Genomic DNA, 15722 nt, shown 5'->3' on the forward strand with positions numbered 1-15722 from the left:
AGCACTGGTCTTCATAGCAACTTCAGGAGGCAAGGTGGGGTTATTTCTGGTTTACAGGCTAAAATCTGGGAACCCGGTGAGGGTGGCTGTAGATGGACACGCAGCTGGTAGGGCCCAGAGGCTTAATTTGAACCCAACTCTTTCAACCCCAGAGCACCTCACGCCTCTCCACTGGGGGTCTTTGCAGATGATTTTGCCTGTGAGTCATCTCCTTAGCGGGCTGTCCCAGCCAGGGCTGCTGTCTTGTCAGTCGGCCTCCCTCCCCGCTGGGGGAACAGAAGCCTGGGTCTGCAGTTCATGCTCTGCAGGCACGTGTGCCACCGTGCATTTGTTCGCAACCGTGCATTCGTCCACAGCACCGGCACCGTCTCCAGTATGCTGAGCTCTAGTGGGGGAGCAGTGAACACACTAGGAAAGCCCCTGGGAGTGAGGAATGTTCCGGGCACAGCTGCCGTGGGTCCGTGGGTCTGGGTGGAGAGAGGTCCGTGTCCTGTGGTAACAGTGAATTGTTGAGGAGGGGGCGAGCTGGGGCCGGGGGTGCTAGGGGGACAGCCAAGAGTCTCCACCGCCCCCTCCACGGACTCCCTGTCCCCCACCCGAGGCCTGCGCACAGAGCTGGAGAGCGGGCCTGGGTGTGGCCCTGGCTGCCTGCCTTGCCTCCGCTGGGGCTCCCGGGCTAGGCCGCTGCCCTCCTGCCACCTTGCTCCCCGCCAGCTCCCGCCTTTCTCCCTTCCTCGCGGCGCCCTGGCCGCAGGAAGATGTTTTGCTGCCACCTTGTGGGCAGGAACAGCCTGGCGGCCGGTGTGGCTCTGGGAGTCCCAGGAGCATCGAAGGAGCCACTAGGCGTGCCCTCTGGCTTGAGTCCTGGCTCTGGGCGGGGCGTGGGGCTCCAGCCGGCCGCGCCCCAGCACTTATCAGTGGGGCACCCCCAGCAAATATTTGAGCGGAGACCAGGTACGAGGTCGTGTGGGATTCTGGGGCTGGAGGCCACCGTTTGCTCACAAGCAGAGTTTGGTTCTGTGCTGGGCCTCCCACGCTGCACCTTCACGTGGTCTTCCTGCACCCTGCCAGCTAGCCGGGGTTTGTGGGGTCCTCCCGGGGCCCCCAGACCAGTCCAGGTGGTGGGGCCAGCCCACCCCACCATGGACCCCTTCTCCCTCTAGAGTCGGCTCTTTCTCTTTCCGATTTCCCAGCTCATTTTCTCTACTCTCTGCTTCCAGGGAAATGTGTATCCGTCCTCCCCACAGAGTGCACACCGAGGGGCATGCTGGGAAACTGCCTCCCTAATCCCCCCCCCCCCCCGAAATTGCCATGGAGTCTTCTCACCCTTCAGCAACACGGCTAGCATGGTGTTTTTTTTTTCTTTTTTAATTAATTAATTTTTAAAGATTTTATTTTTTCATGAGACAGTAGGGACATAGGCAGAGGGAGAAGGAGGCTACCTGTGGGGAGCCCGATCCCAGGACCCTGGGATCAGGACCTGAGCTGAAGGCAGATGTTCAACCACTGTGCCACCCAGGTGTCCCATAGCCTGGTGTTTCTGATGAGCTTAGGGGACTGACATCTCAGCCGAGGGCTTAGCCTTATATGGAATTTCTGTACTGTTGATAGGATCCCAGCTTGAGAGCTTTTTAGGATGGTCCTAACTGCCTTCGGGCCTTGTTGAGTGGAGCTGTGACTGCCTCATCTCCTTGGAGCAGAATCTTGTCAGGCACAACACGGAGACTTCAACTTGACCGGGGCTGATGCCATTGAGGGAAAGAAGGATGTGCCTGCCCTGTTCTCCTTCCTGAGAGCCTCGACCAGCTGGACGGGCCCCAGGATATTTATGTGTTGGCAGGTGTCCTCCTCGGTCTGGCTTCCCTGGGTCAGGACGGGCTTCTGGGAAGGAGGGAGAGGCAGCAGGCAGCCAGGGGAGGAAGAGGACACCGTTGCAGGTTTGGGAGCTGACCCTGGCTGAGCATTTTGCCTGGGAGGAGATTCTCTAGGTGCAGGGGGAGCCACCAGGAGCTGCCGCATTCTCTCAGAACATAAGATGTTCTTATGTCTGGGATAAGGCACTGCTGCCTGCCTTCCTGCAGCACGTATGTGTGTATCTGGGGCCTTTGCCCCCTGAGTGCTGTCCTGCTCCTCTCCCACTGAGATAGCAGAGTTCTAATGCAGCCCGTCCCTCCCCAGTGTCAGGACAGAGCTACTGTCCTGTGCTTGCAGGTTCCTTGGCTTGGGGGGTAGGTCTGTAATGAGCAGCCTCATTAGCTTGGGGAGGGGTCACTCCTACGTGTATGGCAGACAGATACGTAGATAGGGAAATGGGAGTGTGGGACACTTAAATGTAGAGGAGTCAGGATCCCAGGGTTGTGTCCTCCCCATGTCTGAAGGATCCTGGGAAAGGGCCTTTTGTGGAACCATCTATTATGTGGGGAATATGCATCCTGGAGGGGAAGAAGCCATCCTATCACTGCTAATAAGTAGTCCCATGAAACCCTGAAACCACCCCCGGGGCTTTCCAGGCCCGGGAGATCCAGCCCAGGACTTGAGAGTGTCCAGTGCTGGGCTCTTCTCAGGAGCACCTAGGATGCCTTCTCAGGCATTCCCCCACCCCAGCCCCCTCAGGAATGTGCTACTTTTATCTTGTACTTTGCTTCTAAGCAGAACCTGGAATTTTGACACCAAGAGGGACATGGGGAGTTGGGATGGACTGGGGGTGGAGGAAGTTTGGGAGTATTATTTCTTTAAAACACATGCAGCACCCCCTGTCCGCCCCATCCTTGCCACTACCCAAACTGGTTTCTCAATCTGCTTGTGGTCTTACGGATTATGGCAAACTAGCTCATCTCTTCCTCCGGGAAGAGGACTGATGTTTAAAATGCAGTAGAAAGCACAGCAGGGCAGCTACCTGCCTCCTGCCCCCATCCTGGGGTGAGCCCTGCACTTCAGGAGACTTCACAAGTCCCTAGTGTGGCCCACACTCATGTACAGGCATCCGTGCTTGGGGAGAGTGAGCATCAGGCTCCAGCCAGCACTGAGCGCACAACCCTTCACCTCGGCCAGCCACCCTCTGGACAGCCTCTGAACAGGAGATGAGACCCAGGGACTCAGAAGCGAGTCACTCATCCAGAACCATGTGGCCCAGGACTGAAGATTACCTTTTGACTCTCTGCTGCCCTTAGGCAGGACACTTAACTGAATCCAGACAATTTTATAATCTCCAAAGGAGATGATCACCTCGGCCATCAACAGAAGAGCTGCCTGTAGTATCCAGCAACCTGATCCTAGAGTTTGCCAACCTCAGAGTGTCTCAGCCGAGAACTAAGGATTACCTCGCTCAGGGTCCCCATTTCACAGACGAGGAGCCTGAAAGCCAGAGAAGGTGCATGACTTGCCCCCTGACTCCTAACTGAAGCTCTTTGTGATGCTGGCCCAGTGTGTGGTGCGCTGAGGACTGTTATTTATTTGGCCTGCTGGTAATGACAGCTCCTCACCTACTTGCCCCATGCGAGGAGGAGCCCTGGGCTGGAATTTCCTGTTTTCTGAGGGCTCCGGGGGCTGCCCCAGCAGGCTGGCTCCCATGCCACCGCCGCCGTTCCGGGGTGTTCCAGGCCAGGCTTGCCGCCTCTCCTTGCTGGGCCGGCTCCCGGCCTCTCCAGGTCTGGGCTTGCCGGCTGCTGCGAGGTGGAAGCTTTGAGGGACTCCTGGGCCCGGCCGACACCAGGTGCCCAGAGGCCGGAGGTCCGTGCGCCCCGGCCAGGGCCCCGGCCCTGGGCCCAGCCGCGCGCCCCTCGCCATGGGCCTGGCCCTCGCCCGCGGGCCCTGAGCATGGAGCGGGGCTGGCCGCCGCGGGACAGCTGCAGCCCGGAGCGGCCCGCCGCCTGCCGCCGCGCCCTCAGCGTCTGCGACTCGCTGGACCTGCGCGGCGCCCCGGCCGCCCGCGCCGCCGCCGCCCTGCAGGCCGCCCTGAGCGCAGCGCGCGAGCAGCCGGCGCGGCCTCGGAGCGTCTGCGCGGGCGGCCCGGGGCCCCCGCCCTCGGGCGCCCGCAGCCTGCTGCTCGGCCTCCTGCGCCCGCGCCTCGGCCGCCGCGGCCTCGCCGACGGCCCCCCGCCGGCCGCCGGGCCCGCGCCCTCGGGGCTCCCCGGCTCGGCCGCGCCCAGCCCCGCGCCCAGCCCCGCGCCCAGCCCCGCGCCGGCCCGGCGCAGCCGCACCCGGGGGGCCCAGGCGCCGCGCCCGCGGCCCACCAGCATGACGTTCCTGGAGGTGAACCGCCTGGAGCTGGCGGCGGCCGAGGGCGCGGGCGCGGGCGCCGGGCTGGGCCGCGCGGGGAGCGCGGGCTTCCTGCGGGGCGCCTCGCTGTGGAGCAGCCAGCGCTGGCAGGTGCTGCGCGGCGGCGGCGGCGGAGGAGGCGGCGGAGGCGGCGGCGCGCGCGGCGCCCCCGGCCCCCGGCGCGGCCTGTCGGCGCTGAGGAAGAGCTTCAGCTTCCGCCTGCGCCGCGGCCAGGAGATCCGGCGCGCCGAGTCCGGGCTGCTGCCCCGGGCGCGCACCCGCAGCGACGGCGACGCCAGCTCCCTGGGCGCCTTCCCCAGCCGCCGCGACCTGCTGCTGGGCGCCGAGGCCCCGCGCGCCGCGCCCGAGCCCTGCCGGCCCCGCACCGCCGCCGGCCTCTGGAGACTGCTCACCGGCCGCTTCCGCCGGAGGGAGCCCGCGCCCGCGCCCGCGCCCGCGCCGCCGCTGTGGAGCCGCCGGGCGGCCGCGGCCCCCGGGCTCCTGGGCGCGCCGGGCGGTAAGGGGGAGCCCGGCCCGCGGGCCTCTGTGGTGGGAGCCCCTTGTTGAGAGCGGGTGTGGAAACAGACCGGCCCTGCGTGGGAGAGGTGGGTGTGCTGGGGCGCCCAGGTGAGACCGGCCGCGGGCCGTCGGGCCCCAGGCGGTGGCCGTGGCAGAGGCGGACTTGCGGGTCCTGCGGCCTGGGTCGCGCGCCGTCCCGCGCTGCCGCTGGCCCTCGGCAGGATGGAAGCTGAGACCAGGAGGGAAGGGCCCCTTCCTCACTTCTGGCCCGCGCAGCATTGAGGCCCCGGGGAGGGAGGAGGCCCGGAGGGGCCGAGAGCACTCGCCTTCCTAGCTCCCAGGTGGGGCTCAGCCCTCACCTGTAGCTGCCTCTGCAGAGGGACTGCTCGTGGACCCGATCGATCCATGGTGGTAGCTACTCTTTGAGCCTGCCTGGGGAGGGGAAGCAAGCAGAGGCTGGTCCAGGCCAGGACCCCCTGGGGCGGGCTGGACGATGCCCCTTACAATGCAAAGAATAAAGAAAGTGGGTCTGGCCATAGGGGTGGAGGTGGCTCTGGAGGCTTCCCTTCCCCAGGGCCCTGCCAGGCAGCCCAGGACACGGCCCTCCAGCTCTCTCCAGGGAAAGAAAGAGTGGTGGCCTCCCATCAAGGAGGAGCCTGGGGAGGAGGGCCAGTTGGGCAGGATAGATAGCTCCCAATTCAACCTGCACCTCTCAGAACAAGGGCAGGTAAGGGCTCCTCCCTCTTCACCCCGCCTAGGAATGTGGTGGGTGGCCCCACCCTGTCAGAGCGAGCTGTTCCTACTCGCTGTAGGAGGCTGTTCCCCTTGCCTAGCTGCCAGGTGCCCAGCCCCGCTCACTCGGTGAGCTGAGTGCTACAGGAGAGGCCTCTCACCTGGGCCTGGGGTCTGGCCCTGGTGGGAACTACTTAGCTCACTGGAGCAGTAAGAGGAGGAGGGTCGCAGGGCCAGGCCGGGAGAACTGGGCCCGCGGCTCTCAGAGTCCTCTCCCTGAGGACTATCATCGTTCTAGTTGTCTCAGGAAGAATTTTCCTGCTGCTCTCTAGGGAGTTAGGTGTGAGGGTTGGGGTCCCATCGGGACTGCACTGTTTTCTGGCCTCGGTTGAGGAAGGGGCAGCGTAGGAGACAGCTGGTGGCGGACAGCACAGGTGTGTGTACACGTGCGTGCAAGTGCCACCTCGATCCTGACGGGTGGCCTTCTCTCCTGCAGACTCCTTTGTGAACAGCCAGGAGTGGACGCTGAGCCGCTCGGTTCCGGAGCTTAAAGTGGTGAGTGTGACCTGGGGGAGCCCCAGGCAGTCCTGGGGCTGGGCGGGTGTGGGCCAGAGCCACAGGCCCAGGCCTCGTTTCCCCCTGCCTCTCTGGTCTTGGCCTCTCTCCGAGGCCCCTCGCTTCTGTTCAGCCTTCCTGTCTGGTCCTTAGCTCTGGCCCTCCTTCCTGTCACCTTTCTCTTTCCTCTTGCGCCTGACCACTGCTCTCACCCCTCCTCTCCCACAGGGCATTGTGGGCAACCTGTCTAGCGGGAAGTCGGCTCTGGTGCACCGCTATCTGACAGGGACCTATGTCCAGGAGGAGTCCCCCGAAGGTGAGCACCATGGGCTCACTGGCCACTCTGTCCCCCCTTGATCCCCGTGCTGTGGTCTGTGAAGGGGAGCTGGAGCCTCCTGTCCTCCCAAGTCCTTCTGTCTCTGTTGGTAGCCATGCATTCCAGAACTACCCGGCCTCGTCCGTGGTCTGTCCCAGCTTGGGGCCTGATTGTGCGCTCTGTCCTAGGGGGTCGGTTTAAGAAGGAGATTGTGGTGGATGGCCAGAGTTACCTGCTGCTGATCCGAGATGAAGGAGGCCCCCCTGAGCTCCAGGTGATGCTCCTGCCCCCGCCCCGGCCCCCGGCACCCCCTTTCCCCAAGGATCTGGCTGACGCCTGGCAAAGTTGTGTGTGCGCGGAGGGGTGTGGAGCTTGCCTGCGAACGAGTGAGGGTGGTAACCCTGCCCGGTCCCCCTAGTTTGCCGCCTGGGTGGACGCGGTGGTGTTCGTGTTCAGCCTGGAGGATGAAATCAGCTTCCAGACGGTGTACAACTACTTCCTGCGGCTCTGCAGCTTCCGGAACGCCAGCGAGGTGCCCATGGTGTTGGTGGGCACGCAGGGTGAGCGGGGTGCAGGGGGACCGATGCGGGGGTGGGGGATGTGGCGGGGGAGGGGTGCAGGGAGAAAGCCCCATGCTCTCCCTTCTCGTGGCTGAGGAACCCCAGTGGGGGGCACCACCTCCTTGCTGCGTCCGTCTGTTGGTCTGTCCGTCTGTCGGTTTGTCCGCCCTGGATCCCCCCCCCGCCCGTTAAAGCCTCCCTCCTGCCAGTAATGACCACATCCACGTCTTCTGTGGTGAATAAACGGTGGGTGGGGGGGTAGGGGCGGGCTCACTGCTGCTCTGAGCTGGAGCGAGGCCTGGACCTTGGTGGCTCAAGCTCTGCGTCGCCCACGCACCTGCAGACCCAGTGCTTCCTTCTGCCCTGGCCCGTAGTCGGAGGTCAGCTGCGGCACCACTTCCCCGCAGGCTGAATAAACTCCCGCCCTCCCGCCTCCCACAGACGCCATCAGTGCCGCGAACCCCCGAGTGATAGATGACAGCAGAGCCCGCAAGCTCTCCACGGACTTGAAGCGCTGCACCTACTACGAGACGTGCGCGACCTACGGGCTCAACGTGGAGCGTGTCTTCCAGGACGGTAACTCAGGCGTGGGGCGGGCAGGCCCCCCACGGCGGGGTCCGGAGGCTCTGTGACCCATGGGCCGTGCGCCCCGGAGGGCGGCTCTCTTCTCCCCAGGGGGCTAACTGACTCTGCTGTCCCCTGCAGTGGCCCAGAAGGTAGTGGCTCTGCGGAAGAAGCAGCAGCTGGCCATCGGGCCCTGCAAGTCACTGCCCAACTCCCCCAGCCACTCGGCCGTGTCCGCCGCCTCCATCCCGGCCGTGCACATCAACCAGGTGCGGCCAGCCTCCCCGCCTCCCACTCGTGTCCTGTCTGTCTGCCTGCCTGCCTGTGTGTCCCCACCCTGTCCGCTCTCCTGCCTTGTGACTGGTTTGAAAGCGCTGGCTTGAGTTCCCTGTTGCCTGCACGACTGGCCTGGCCTCATCTGTGCCCGTCGTGACCACCTCCCTGCCAGTCCCCGTCCCTGCGGCCACTCCTGCCCTGCAGCTACCGCAGCTGAGGCAGCCCAAAGGCTTGTTGGGTCTGTGTTCTCGGAACTTGGAGCTGCCCTGGGGACTGTCCCCGTGGAACCATACTCAGGAGGCACTGAAGGGTTCTCTCAGGCCTGCTCGCTTCTCACCTGCAGGCCCCACGGGGGGGGGGGGCAGTGGCCTTCGTGCCATGTGGGGTCTCAGGGGTGTCCTGAACCAGGTCCTGCTGGGGTTCATCCTGTAGTAATCACTGGGATGGCTGCCTATTTCCCATTTACTGCTGATTGGTTTTTCGTCCTTGGCATTTGGGCCAGTACTTTCTGTGGGACTCTTTCCCCAGTCCGTGCCCTGCTCTGCAGAAAGACCTGGGTTGTTGCAGATGCACTGCCCTGAGTGGTCGAGCCGAGCCTCCTCTCTGGCCAAGGGCTCTTGTCTTGAAGTCCTGCCCTGTTCTACCAGCTTTCTGGCGATAGCCTGGTTGCTTTTTCCAGAGGCCCCTTCTTTAGTGCTTTAGAGACAGCGGAGGGTGGGGGGGTTCCCAGGGAGCAGCCTCACAGGGGAAAGAGGAAGAACCCTAGGTCTGTCTTGTTAGCTCAGAGCCATCGCACCCCAGCCCGCAGATTGCGGGGCACAGACTTCCTGGCTCTGTGTGCAGGCCCTGTGCCAGATGGCTCTGTCAAGGGGGCAGTGGTTTGGGCATTTTGCTCTTGTGCAGGTGAGGATTCGAGGGGGCTCTGAGGGCAGGACGTGTTCTCTGCTTAGTGAGCACCTTCCGGGCAGTGAGGGGCAGGCTTGTTGTGTGTGCTGTATGTGTTTCCCTGAGTCCTGAAGCAGCCGCTGCCCTGTGCTTCCTCCATCCGTGATCCCTTCCGTCTCTCTTCCCGTCTTTCTTCCTTTCCAACCTCTGCCCCTTACCTGCGGCTTCCTCCCATAGCAGTCTTCACTCTGTTCTGCTCTCTGTCTTGGCCCTCCCGGAACCCCGCCCCCATCACACACACCATCCAGAGGCTGACCTCAGCCTCCCCTGTGCCCTGTGCCCCACCCAGGCCTCCTGCATCTTCAGCCTAGGTCACTGACCCGGGGGTTCATCCATGGTGACCCGCCACCTCGTGCCAGACCCACCTGTGAGGCAGGGCTCCACAGTTTCTTCAATATCAGCCCCTGTCCCTTCCCCTGACCCACTAGCGGTGCCTCCGATCAGCTCACTGGCGGGCACAGAACACCCCTACTAGGGCCCAAGTGGGGCTGCCCAGCACGGCGCTGGCTAGATCCTGCTGGCCTCCAGGCCGTGCTGCCCTCCCTCCTCTACTGCCCCGTGAGCCCCAGGCCAAGTCCCTGGCCCCTGCCTGCCGCCTGCCCCTGCGCCCCGCTCCAGAGCAGCCCTCAGCAGCCCTCTCTGTCCTTAGGCCACGAATGGCGGCAGCAGCGCCTTCAGCGACTACTCCTCCTCAGTCCCCTCCACCCCCAGCGTCAGCCAGCGGGAGCTGCGCATCGAGACCGTGGCGGCCTCCTCCACCCCCACACCTGTCCGCAAGCAGTCCAAGCGGCGCTCCAACATCTTCACGGTATGTGCCCTGCGCCCTGCCCTCCCACCTGCCCGGCTGCCCGTACTGGCCAGGCAGGGCCCGGCCCCCAGCCCCGCAGCCAGGAGGGAGCAGGCGAGAGCCACAGACACTGGGCCACGGGCAGCCCGAGTCAGGAAGATGCCACCCGCACAGACACACACAGCTTCTGCAGGCTCCTCACTGGTGCCCTCACGCACACCCAGACTCTTCTAGACGGTTCCTCTGAGTGCTCAGGGGGCCGCCCTCAGCATATGCACATAGACCCTCCTGCCTCTGCTGCGTACATGCGTACATTCCCTCGTCTCCCTGACCTGTAGGGCTGGCCTCTTGGCTGGCTTGAAGGATTTTTGGCCACATCTGCTCTAACTCCCCTCAAGCCCTCACGTTCACAGTTGTGGAGCAAGGCCCCCAAGGCTACAGGAAAGGTTCTCTGGTCGAGCTAGGACTGGGGTTCGGCCTCCTTGTCTGCATCCCACTCTTTTTCCATGGCCTGACACTTCCCACCCATGGCTCACCGGGTACCCCAGGGGCTTAGACATCTTTCCCTGGGTCTCGTCCCCTGCTCCTAGTCTATGCCTCGGGCCCCGGACAGGCTGGTCCTCTGCCCTGCTCACAGACCTCACTCAGGGACCCTGCGTGCCTTCTGCTGCTGGGGGCCTGGCCCCGCGGCTCTTAGGTGCCCCCCCTTCCCGTCTGCTGCCTGTCCATACCCCACATCCGAGGCACAGGGCCCGCCCCACACTCTCACCTTCCAGCTGGGACTCGGCTGGGCTGTCCTGGGAGTCTTGGGTCAGATGCAGGTGGGCGAGCCGCCCGTGTGGATTCTCAGGAGATCACTCGGTACTTGTGCATCAGTCCGCGCGCCTCTTTCTGAGCATCAGGGCTCGGCTCTCGGCCCGGTCCTGTGTCCAGCTGGCCCAGCAGGCTCTGCCTGGCTCTCAGGAGCCTCACCCAGACAGAGCCAGCGCCCCCAGGCCTTGTTCATTCATTCTCGCCTCTGCCTGCCCAGCACACCGCTGCCCGGCCCACCCACTTCCGTCCACCCCGTGCCTGCCACGCACCCCCTCATTCGTGCTGACCGCCCCCCGCTGCTGACAGCTGCTGCCGTGCATTGCACTCCCCCAGCCCTGACCCTGCCTAGCCCTGATGCCTCTTGTTTCTGTTTGTGCTCACCGAGACACACTCAGCCCCGGGCTGCCTGCCTGTGCCCACGCCCGCTGAGGCGGCGGCTGCAGAGCCCCTGGGTGCCTGTGTTTGCAGTGACCGCCGTCCGCGTCCCGGCACCTGCCCTCCGACCTCCCGCTCTGGTCATCCATTCCCTCAGCACCATTCTGAACCTCCCACATCTTCTGCTGCTAGGCCTGCTGCCCTCTGTCCGCCGTCCATGCCCGGCTCCCGGCCTCCTCGCCGCAGCCGTTCGTGCTCCCTGCCCTGTGCTCCTGCTGCCTGCTCCGCTGTGCTGCCTCCGCCTGTCATCCTTGTCGTGCGCACGGCACAGCCTTCCCCTCCTTCCCCGGGCCCTTCCTCTCTCCATCCTCACTGTGGCCACCTTATTTTTTCTTTTCGTTGTTTCCATGGTGACCTCACTTGCGCCATTGTCCACGAGGAGGCCTCGAGACACGCCCGTCTCTAGGAGTGCATCTCGGGACCTCCCCCTCTCATCACCACTGTCCAGGCCACCTCCTCGCCCTCATCCTCCTCCCCGGCAGAGCCACGCCTGCATGGGGCTGGTGTCCTCGTGACCCACCCTCTGGATGTGGCCACCGATGTCCCCAGTCTCCCCCGTGACTTCATGTGCTCATTTTGTTGCCAGTCTTGCCCTGGTTCCCATTCTGGGGGACTGCCCCTCTGGGCTCCCAGGGATCCTCTGGTGGTTGCGGCGGGGGGGGGGTCTCTTGGCTCAGCAGCCTGGCCGGGGCAGGCTGTACCCCACTCCCCCCCAACCAGCTTTTTGGTCCGGGGACCTGGTGGCAGCAGTCCCATCCACCTTCCTCCTCCCTGGGCTGAAGGGGCAGAGGCTGTGGCACCCGGGAGAGGCCTCGGGCAGGTGCCGATGGTGGAGCTGTGGGCAGTGGCCTGTGACCTGGTTCTTCCTCCTCCCCTGCCTGTGCGCCCCCACCTGCACTTGTATTCCTGTGTCCTTGGCTCCTGGTAGCCTGGGAGACGGGAAGGGATGGGGGCCCCGGCCGCCCAGTGGCGAACATTTCCCGATGAGCTGGACTGCCCAGCGGCCTCTGCCGCCACCGCCTCCTCCTCGTCCTCCTCCTCTTCATCCCGCTGCTGCCTCTCCCTAGGCACCTGGGTCTCTGCCCTCACCAGTGCTGACCAACTCGTGCGGGGCTTAAGTATAACTTGCCAAAATCTTTATTCTTTCGATATTTGCAGATATGTGCCACTGTTTCCAACTTTTCATCAACAAAAAGGCCTTTCCAACTCCTTCCAAATTAGAAGACCAGGTGGTGACACACAGCACCTCTGGACATTCTCCCCTGTGCGGGGCCGGAGGCGGGCCGGGCCCTGGGACTGCTCTCAGATGAGAAGCGGCCGCCGTGCTCCCCACTCCAGAGACCCACAGGAACCTTTGTAACTAACCCCCACCCCCAGGGAAGGCTAGGAACGCTGGAGCCCGCGGCTGGGGGCTGCCCCGGGGACCAGGCCCGGCTGGACGCACTGCGCCAGGCTCGCTGCATGGAGAAGAAGGGAGCTCGGCCCCACGCCCGGCGCCAGGCCAGCGCAACGAGGCCCAGAGGGGCGGGGGCGTCCGAGCGCCCGCCCTGGCCCAGCTGCTCCTGGGGGGAGCTTTCCTGCCCCTCCCCTCCTCTGCTCCTTCCTGCATGGACTTCTGCTGTTCCTGCTCCGCCCGGATGCCACAGCCACCGCCGCGCGCTTGCCTTTCCCCTTCTTGGCCTCCCCATTTCCTAGGATCCGCGCTGGGGCGGGCTCTGCCCCAGGAGCCTGGCAGGGGCGCAGGGCCTCTTCTGGCCTCTCTCCTCTCTCTCTCCATCCACTGTGCCCCTCGGGCCTCGCCGACCGTGCTCGGTGCAACGTGCCGTGTGGTGTCTGTACGGCAGACGGGCCGCTGCCCGCTTACTTCTGGACTTCGCTCTCCCCGGTTATCATGCCCTGTGCTCCCCGCCATCCCTCGGCCCCACCGTCCACCTCTCCTCGCCCCTTCCCTTCTCTTATGCCCCAGCCCCCTGGGCTGCGCGCTCCTCGCGCCCTTGGGATTCCGTGTCCTTGCTCTTTTGTAAGGGGCGGGCCTGGCTCAGTGCCCCGTGCTGCTCTGTATGGTGCCGTGTGTAAGAATAAACCCGTTGGAATACTCGTGGTCTCAGTTCTTCCCGGTCCCGCCGCCCCGGCCCTGCCCCAGCGCTAGGGTCTGCTCAGGAGGAGGGAGGAGGGGAGGGCAGGGGAGTCCAGGTGGGCAACCGTCCCCCTTGGGCCCTGGGCCCTTTTAACACGCCTCTTCTTTTCTCTTGCAGTCTCGAAAGGGTGCTGACCTAGACAGAGACAAGAAAGCCGCTGACTGCAAGGTGGACAGTATCGGGAGCGGTCGGGCCATCCCCATCAAACAGGTCAGTGCTCCTATCCCCCTGTGGCCAGAGGAGTGGGAATGAGGGCTGAGGCGCAGGCCGCACCTCTGGGGGGTGGCCTGAGAGGCGAGCACCCCACCCCCATCCCCCGCCCCGCCATTGCCAGGCATTTTAACTGCAGAGAGGTCTTCCTGCTGAGGACAGTAGCCCCTTGGCTGGAGCAGCCCCTCCGTGGCTGTGCTGGGGCCTCCTCGCTGCCACCAGGGGGCAGCAGAGAGCCACCTGCCATCCTCAGCCTCCCGCAGAGCCCCAGGAGTTGGGTGGCCCTGCCCACTTGGGCCCGTCCCAGAAAAGGAACTCATGGAGAGTGCCCAGAGGGGATGGTCAGGGCTGCTCCTGCCGGGGTCACTGGTGCAGTCTTCTCCACAGGAGCCTCCCTTCCCTGGGAAAGAACAGCTGAGTGGAGCTGTCCCCTCCTGGGCACCTCCTCTCTGGGTCACTGCCTGGCAGGGCTGGGCCTCCAGAAGCCTGGATCTTCTCAGACCCCCGAGTGGGTCCCGGTGCCTGAAAAAGACCTCGGGCGCTGCGGGGCGTCCTTGTGCGGAGGTGGTGGTGTGCTGGGCAGGGCCGTAGAGCTGCCGAGCTGGGGGGGGTTGGGGGGGCAGAGCCAGGAGGTGTCTCTGGAGCCCAGGGAAACACCTGCTGGCTGCCGTGCTCATGAGGATGGGGCGGTGGCTTGGCGGTCAGGACTGGGCTCGGCTCAGACCTTCTTGGGAGCCGGTGGTTAGACATGCCATGTCTGTAGGATCTGTGTTGTCTGTCAGGTTTTGATTGAAGAGGAGACTGGGTGGCTGGGCCGCCGGAGCTTGACCAGGCCAGAGCCCTGTGGTGAAGGTTTGGCCCTCCAGGCTGGGTCTTCTGGGGCCTGTGGGCAGGTTGGCAGAATACGTCAGAGTGGGATTCTGACCCCATGGCAAAGGTCCACTCAGAATGGAGAGCCCCGAAAGGGTGTCAGGGCCCAGAGTGCGGGTGGGGGCCCTGTATGTTGCTCCATGGCCTGTGTCTGCTTCTGCCCTCCCCTGGAATATCATTACGGGATGCCTGGCAGAGACAGCTCTAGCCGGATCCCCTCCGGGGAAGCCAGGGGAAGCGGCTGGGATGGAAGTGGCAGTGGTGTCTCCTTGCCTGTCTGTGGTGTGGGTCTGGGTGCAGAATCCGACCCCACAAACCTGTTGATGGTGAAATTGCATTCTCTGGGACTGTGCAAACCAGGGGCTCCTTGTGGGCCTCTCACCAGGCGACATGCATGTGTCTCACAGAGGCCCGTCACTCTGCTTTGGGGGCAGGTGCTTTCTGAGCCTGATGCAACCACATAAACATTTAAGAAATAAAAGAACCCTTGCTCCAGGCCCCTTACTTTGAGACTAGCGTAGCCCCAAATGCCTCCTTCCTGTTCAGGGTGCAGGCTGGTGTGTCTGGTTCCCCGAATCCCCTACGTGGAGGGGAAGGAGAGCTGTAGGATGGGCTGTGAACTTGCATCTGGGGCTCCAGTCCAGCCTGGGGTCAGCTAGGTCGCCTGTCTGGTATAGGCCTCCAAACCTCAGGGACCCTCTGTCGGAGCAGAGCCTGCCGGGCAGGAACCTGGGCGAGCTCTAGTGCTACCACAGGGTCACGCAGGGCAATCAGGGTGTGCGTGCGTGGAGGTGGGGGCTAGCCACGCTCTGCTTTCCGGGGCCCTGTGGTGCCTCCCCCAGCCTCCAGCTGCCCAGGGCCAGTGTGGCCCCCTTCCTGCTCTCATGTCCCAGGCTCCCCATCCCATTCCTTCCCCCTCCCCCCCACTCCTGCTGGGAGTGGAGATTGCATTTCAGTTGCCATTTGCATTCCCAATCAATCCGGACTCCGCAATTAAGCCGGCTGGCGGAGCTGGGAGGGAGGCGGCGGCAGAACGGGTCCTCTGGGGGCTGTCGCCTCCGCACCGCTCCCATTCCGCCCCAGATTGCTTCCTGCTCTGCCGTGCGCAGCCGGCCGGCCAGGGAGGGGAGCAGGAACCCCTGTAGATCGTCTCCCTCCTTGGAAGGCTAGGATGTGAGAGGGAACGGGAGGTGCCCACCTCCCGGGTAGGCAGGCCTCTAGCCTGCCCGGCCTTTAACACTCCTTCTGTGTTGGGCGGGGGCTGGCAGGTGAGAGGCAGGTGAGGCAGGCTGGGGGGCGCAAGTGGGCAGCAGGTCAAGTCCCTGGCCAGATGTGCTCGCTTTGCTCGCTTTGTCCTTCCAAGCCTGCAGTCCTCCCACACCCTTGCTGACTGCTCACTGAGCTCGTTATCACTAGGCCACAGCGGCTCCCTGCTTCCTCGGGATCAGGCCCAGGTGAAGGAGGGGCCAGAGTGCTGGCTAGGAAAGGGCCTCCCTGCTAGGCGGCCCCCTCCGCATTCTGACTCCTGATCCCCCTGATCCCCTGTGGGAGGCCGCACTCCCTACCTGCCGAGAAACTGAGGCCCAGGGGGATCCCTGGGTGGCTCAGCGGTTTGGCGCCTGCCTTCGGCCCAGGGCACGATCCTGGAGTCCCGGGATCGAGTCCTACATCAGGCTCCCTGCATGGAGCCTGCTTCTCCCTCTGCCTGTGTCTCTGCCTCTCTCTCTCTCTCTTCTCTCATGAAT

General features: G+C 64.2%; 1 protein-coding gene across 7 annotated transcripts in view; it reads left to right on the top strand.

Annotated features, from left to right (window-relative positions):
• AGAP3 (ArfGAP with GTPase domain, ankyrin repeat and PH domain 3) overlaps nucleotides 1-15722 on the top strand; it is a 55941-nt gene that overhangs the window by 22112 nt on the left and 18107 nt on the right. For 2 of the 7 annotated variants that reach the window (XM_025993779.2, XM_025993780.2), the window contains exons 2-9: nucleotides 6005-6063; nucleotides 6292-6379; nucleotides 6568-6653; nucleotides 6798-6939; nucleotides 7381-7515; nucleotides 7645-7772; nucleotides 9374-9532; nucleotides 13015-13107. In XM_025993779.2, the coding sequence (XP_025849564.2) occupies nucleotides 6005-6063; nucleotides 6292-6379; nucleotides 6568-6653; nucleotides 6798-6939; nucleotides 7381-7515; nucleotides 7645-7772; nucleotides 9374-9532; nucleotides 13015-13107 (890 nt within the window). Of the gene's footprint in view, nucleotides 1-3758; nucleotides 4775-6004; nucleotides 6064-6291; nucleotides 6380-6567; nucleotides 6654-6797; nucleotides 6940-7380; nucleotides 7516-7644; nucleotides 7773-9373; nucleotides 9533-11917; nucleotides 13108-15722 lie in introns of those variants that run through there. The other 5 variants (XM_072763140.1, XR_012002503.1, XM_072763139.1 and 2 more) reach the window with 5 other exon arrangements.

Source organism: Vulpes vulpes, chromosome 7 (assembly GCF_048418805.1).
Source record: "Vulpes vulpes isolate BD-2025 chromosome 7, VulVul3, whole genome shotgun sequence".
Classification (NCBI taxonomy): domain Eukaryota; kingdom Metazoa; phylum Chordata; class Mammalia; order Carnivora; family Canidae; genus Vulpes; species Vulpes vulpes.